Source organism: Crocodylus porosus, unplaced genomic scaffold (assembly GCF_001723895.1).
Source record: "Crocodylus porosus isolate Cpor-Errol unplaced genomic scaffold, CroPor_comp1, whole genome shotgun sequence".
NCBI lineage: Eukaryota > Metazoa > Chordata > Crocodylia > Crocodylidae > Crocodylus > Crocodylus porosus.
The window spans coordinates 188,746,002-188,752,077 of NW_017728886.1; the positions used below are offsets into that span (position 1 = coordinate 188,746,002).

Sequence of the window (6,076 nt, forward strand, 5' to 3'; positions counted from 1 at the left end):
TTTTTTTTTTTTTTTTTTTTTTTTTAATATTAAAAACAGTGATATGGATAAGTTAATGCAGGTCATATGAATAAGATACGTCGTAGTGCTTGTTGAGTGCAGTCCCCCTCAGTGCCAGCTCTTTTAAAAGTAATTGTGAGCCACTATATTGAATACATTTCAACTTCCTTTTTATTCCCACAGCTGAACTGCATCTTTCTTTCTCTTTTCCAGTGATTCCAGTTTCTTTACCAGCCTTAAATGCCTGCCAAATGATACCAGGCAGGGCCCTAAACAGTTCACCCAGAATCCCTCTGTTGCATATGATTAGTGAAGGTTCGCCCTCCGTAAAGTGAAGTTAGACCAGGTTGCCCTGCACCTCATTGCATATACATTTTTGGAAGATCCCAGGCCTCATGACCAGAACACCCAGTTTCAGTCATGAGTGGGGAGATAATTACCACATGAATCCTTTGTGTGGTGGGGGAGGTGTATCCAGAGTACATGCACATACTGAGCAGTGCTGAGCTATGGGGTCACCATGGCTTGAAACTCTGACTGCTGGGGCCCAGCCCAATGAACTGTAGGGTAAATCATGAGTCTTTTGGTGTTGTACTAATATCATGCATAGATTGTACATGCTATAAAAAGGCACAAAAGTACTGCTTAAAAGTATGTTGGTGGAGTATGCATCAATTTATCTGACAGTGTTTTCAAATTTACTTTCCATTTCTATATGCTCAGGGAGAGTGAGGTCTGATAGTAAGGAGCAGGGAATGGGCTGCAGAGGGGGACAGGGGGCAAGGGGGCCACCTACTTCTCTTCCCCTATGTTTATCTTCCCTGTTGCACCAGTGGGAGGGGGGCATATTTCAAGGAAAACCTCCAATAATTTGAGGACAAAATCCTTAGATAAAGACACAATTTTCAACTTGATGGAGGCCATTTGAACAAGTGTTATATAAACCAACTATCACAGTAAGCTTGAAAGTGATCTTTTTTTTTTATTCTTTCCAGTTTTTGTTTCCAAGCAATACCTGTTCAAACTTTAAAGGGAAATGAACAAAGAGAGAATATTATTTACAGCAAAGGTGGGGGGGAAGAGGGAGGGGGATACACTGTATTTAGTAATGCTTAGATAAGCTCTTTATCACCTTGAACTTGTTGTTACAGCTTTCCTCATATGGTGGCTACCTGAGTTATCAAGTGAAATCTTTTGGCTTGCCTAGTGAAGGAATGGTTCTTCTAGATAAAAGGCCTGATGTACAGCTAACAGTAATTATCATATTCATTCTTTCTTTATTCCCTAATGCTCTAAAATACACTCTTAGAATAGATTGTTCCTTAAAATAGTTTGCTAAAAGTTATAGCATCCTAGTTCTGCATTTCTACAAAAGTTATTTCATTACATTTTGCTCAACATATTTCTGTTGCCAAAGCAACTTATTACACATATCTGACTTAAGAACAAGATAAAAACAGAATTTCCCTGGAAAATTGTACCCAATAAAAAGATAAATTACAGCCCTGCACTTTTGCTGCACAGATTTGGTTCTGGAAAGATTTATTTGTGTGATTAATTTTACACATGGGATCAACCTCATTGATTCCAGTGGGATTTTTCAGTTATGTAAAGTTAAATGCATTGATAAAACTTTACTGGCTTTGGGTCAGAGTTAACCAGATTTGAATTTAACTACATATGTGCCAAAATTGGAATCTGAAGTTTTCAACTTAACCCCTATATCTGAACTTCTTGGCTGCATCCAGAAAAGTGCAGATGTGTTACATGCTACAGACCCATCTGCTGCACCACACACCACTCATGCAGGTGTTCCCTGCGCTACTACCTTGCAGTACTGGGAAGGAGTGGGGTTTGACTCTGGGAGATGCTGGGGTCGCAAAAACCCACACCAAAAAAAGTGGGGCAGCACACATGGTGCCAGCATGTACCATCCAGAACCAGAGCCTGGCCAGCTGGAGCCATACTCTGGCGGTCAGCCAGGCTTCTTGCCTGCTCCCACAGCTGCAGCTCCCTGAGGCCCCAGCATCCCAGATAAGGTTGCTGGGTCCAGCAACAGTGCTGGCCTCAGCCTTCCCTACCCCACCCAGGGTAACCTGCCATGAACCAGAGTATATGTGGCATGGGTGTTCCACAGGGACAAGAAGCAGTGGCACAAGGTGTGCTGCTGCTACTTGTCCCTGGGGAAACGCATGTTCCCACTTGTCTGGATGTGGTCCTTGGTTTTATTTCCTGAATCAAAAACTTGGAAGGGAGCTTCTTTTCAGGTTCAAATGCAGCTGAAATTTTGCAAAAGAATCTTTTTTTTTTCTCTTGAAATTCCCATTCTATCAAGTCCAAATCAAAATCAAGGTGCTGTCTTAAATGTGACAGGAATCTGATGACAGCCTTGTTAGCCGTTCGGTAATTTGCATTCAGCCTTCTAGTGTTCTAGCTGAGAAATATACTGCATGAAGAAATCTAATAATAACCAATATTTCTGGACATGTCTATGCGTGCAGTTGATGATCCTGAATTTACTACATAGCAGTTTGCTTCAGGTCAGTGTCTACACATGCAGTATGGTACGTTAGTTTACTACACCATTTTCTAGTACCTATATCTATCAGAACAAGTAAATGGCACATTGGACTAATCTAATACTCAGTAATTGCTGCATACACGTAGACGGTGACACTTTACTGTGTATTAGATTAATCTTGCTCAGTAACGCATCTTGTTTAGATGCACCATCTGTGCATCAGAATTTAATGCTAATAATGCTTGCTTCTGTGGTATATTTTGGTTTTACTTCCCTGCTTATCAAGACCCCAAACTACCCCATTTCTTTGACCAAATTCCAGAAATTTGCTTCCTCAAATGATACTGCATTTAAACACTATGACCTTAAAAGTATTCAAATAATAGTGTTAAAACATTTCTCTTATACAGGGTCTGCAAATGAAAATAGTTTATGTGGATCCCAACAACCCTTTGCCTGACCGACAGTATTATGGCCGTGTTCAGCTACTGGAAGTAAGACATATGAAAGAAATGCTTTGCTTCCATATTTGTCATTAATAATCTGTTTTCTGTTTCGTGTGTTGTTTATTTTTTTGTATAATGCAAAGATAAGGACATGATATATAACGAAATTACACAAATGAAGCTGAGTTTACAAAATAATTGAACTTACAAAATAGTTGATACGTTTAATGAACACAAATTTAAAGGCTGCAGATATGATTGTGAAGATCTGGGTTCTGATACAGACTTCTAATGTGATTTTTGAGCAAGTTACTAAATGGAAAGACAAATGTTTTGAAAGCATGAGGAATTATTACTATTATGAAAAACTGTGGTTCTACTTATATGGCTCGATTCTGAAAAGCAACCTGTGAAAACTTATGGGGTAAAAGGGTACCATATTGTCTCTCAGCAGTTTCCAGGTTGAATATATTCCATTTACAGATAAAAATATTCCTTTTTTTCTAACCACCAGCTCTGCAGATTTAGCCAGGGATCCTAGTCTCACCAAAGGGTCTTCAGGCCAAATTCCATCATTGACTAGTGATGATATGGGACCATTAAAGGCTCCTTTTGCAAATGATTCAACATTAAGAAAAGCCTGCATCTATGAAACAGAAACTTTCACGGATATTTTCCTTTTAGAGGAAAACTTCCCTTGGATTCCTATTTGGTCTGGTTGGTTACCCCTTCGGTGAATTTGGATGAGTTTGGCTCTTTAGCTCTTTCCACTTGAGACTGATCCCTAGTTTTCTCAGGTCAACTTCCTTCTAGGCCTCAGCCAACATCAACAGCTCTGTGTTGTGCAGTATTTTTCCATTTCCATTCTTCATGCCCCAGAACTATTTCTGCCCCTTGAACTGGTGCTTGACCATTCCATCATGCATGGGGAAGGCATGTTCTTGCTGATCGTGTGCTTCCCTCCTAGGTCTCTTATATTCAGGTGAGGAATTGACACATGATCTCAATTGCTATAAAATATACAAAAGATGCATCGAGTATTTCTCACCTCCCTTGTCCAGGTTCCCTCATGCCTTTCCCCACCCTTCCTTTCTATATATTCTCGTCTGCCCAGTCACCCAGGTTTGCAGAAAAAATTGCCCTCTGATTTTTTTTTTCCTTTTACTGTATCTTTTTGTTGCAAAGTATCCATTTCCAGCAAGCTGACTGGAGATGAACTACTTCCAGGGCCATATTTACTTTATATCTTTAATATACAGGGAAACTTCAGACATGCAAGCAGCAATAACCATGTATCTAGAGAAGAACTGATGATGGTCCTGTCTAGACTAGATGGCTTACACATCAGAGGCCTTTACTTCACAGAGACTCAGCGGTTAACCCTGGGTGAGGTTGGGCTGGAAGAAGCCAGCAGCACAGGAAGTGGAAGCATTGCATATAATGTAGAGACATGCTCCTGCCCCCCTGAGTATGTAGGTGACTCATGTCAGGTAGGAAATTTTTCTTTGCCTCTTCATTATATCATACTTGGCATGTTACTCAGAGCTGCATTGATGTAATTATAGGAACAAGCCTAATTGTTAGCAGTACACTTTACTGATAAGTATATGTATCGTAATGAAAAGTAAAATCTTTTTCTGTATTCTAAGCTAGGGAGATGTCCATTGTAATTCCTTTTTGTGGAATTTGTGCTCTTAATTGCTGCTCTGCATGGTGCATGTACTATATGAACTGTCGGGCCCTCTGTGATATACAGTGAGAGGCTATAGCTGGTCAGTCTGCGTAGTTTATCTGAGCAGTTGAGTTGCCTTTACCAGAGGTGGTAGGCACCTACATGTGCAGAGTATTTCTGATAACAGAACTTAGTTTTAATGTAGTAAATACATGAGCTGAACATTGTAAAGGGAGCTAAACATGCAGGCTAGAAATAATTTGTACATTTTAACAGTCAAGTAAATTAACATTTGGAACATTTCAGTTAAGGATGTGTTAGTGTTCTACCTCAGGTGAAATCTCTGAATTAAAAGCTGGTGCCTTTCTAAATTATGTCATAGAAGTAGTTCGGGGCTCCATACAAGAATTACTGGGTGAAATTACATAGTATGTGTTAACTGATCATAGCGAATCAGGGGTTGGCAACATTTTGCCATTCCAGGCTGAAGCTTGTTAGGTGGCTCCCTTCTAATAGGGATATTGACATTTTCTTGTGAATATTTTCAGATTGCTTTGAGATCTTTCTGTGCAAATGCTAAGGAACAAGGCTAGGCAAAGCGTTACTGTTACTTGGATAATGAGAAAATGCTACTTTCTGATTGCATTTTGTATCCCAAAAAATGCCCTACAGAAGTGGGGCTCAACCTTTTGGTCCCACAGGCAGGAGGAGTGGCACGGAGCCAGTCCATGAGCCAGACTGGGCTCTGCAGTGCCCCTGCCTGGCTCTGCATGCCCTGATCAGGCCCTGCACCATCTTCACCAGCCCTGCATATCTAGCTTGGGCCCTGTACTGCCTCCACCTGGCCCTGTACACCCAAATCAAGCCCCATGCTGACTCAGTCCAGCCTCGTGCATTGGAATTGGGCCTCATTCCACCCTGTGCATTTGGATCAGTTCTGCACATCCAGATTGGCCCCATGCTGCCCTGTGCACCTGATCTAGTGCATAGGGCTATGCTATCCAGCCCACAGTCCTTCCCCCAAAGTAGGAAATTTTGCAGCATGGAAGTGGCAATTATAGTTTCATAGTTTCATAATTTCTAGGGTCGGAAGGGACCTGAACAGATCATCTAGTCTGACCCCCTGCCATGGCAGGAAAGAGTACTGGGGTCAAACGACCTCAGCAAGATGTTCATCTAAACTCCTCTTAAAAACCCCCAGTGTAGGAGCCTGCACCACATCCCTTGGAAGTTGGTTCCAGGCCCTAGCCCCCCTGACTGTGAAATAGCACCTCCTGATGTCTAACCTGAACCTACCCTCTGCCAGCTTGTGACCGTTATTCCTGGTCACTCCTGACAGTGCTTGGGGGAACAGTGACCCCCCAATGCCTGCTGATCCCCCCTGACTAGTTTATAACAGGCCACAAGATTCCCCCTCAGCCTTCTCTTCTGGAGGCT

At 41.7% G+C, this 6,076-nt stretch overlaps 1 protein-coding gene across 1 annotated transcript in view; it reads left to right on the forward strand.

Annotated features, from left to right (window-relative positions):
- LAMA3 (laminin subunit alpha 3) overlaps positions 1-6,076 on the forward strand; it is a 205,890-nt gene that overhangs the window by 135,203 nt on the left and 64,611 nt on the right. The window contains exons 41-43 of the mRNA XM_019541321.1: positions 1,152-1,253; positions 2,932-3,015; positions 4,227-4,457. Of these exons, the coding sequence (XP_019396866.1) occupies positions 1,152-1,253; positions 2,932-3,015; positions 4,227-4,457 (417 nt within the window). The remainder of the gene's footprint in view (positions 1-1,151; positions 1,254-2,931; positions 3,016-4,226; positions 4,458-6,076) is intronic.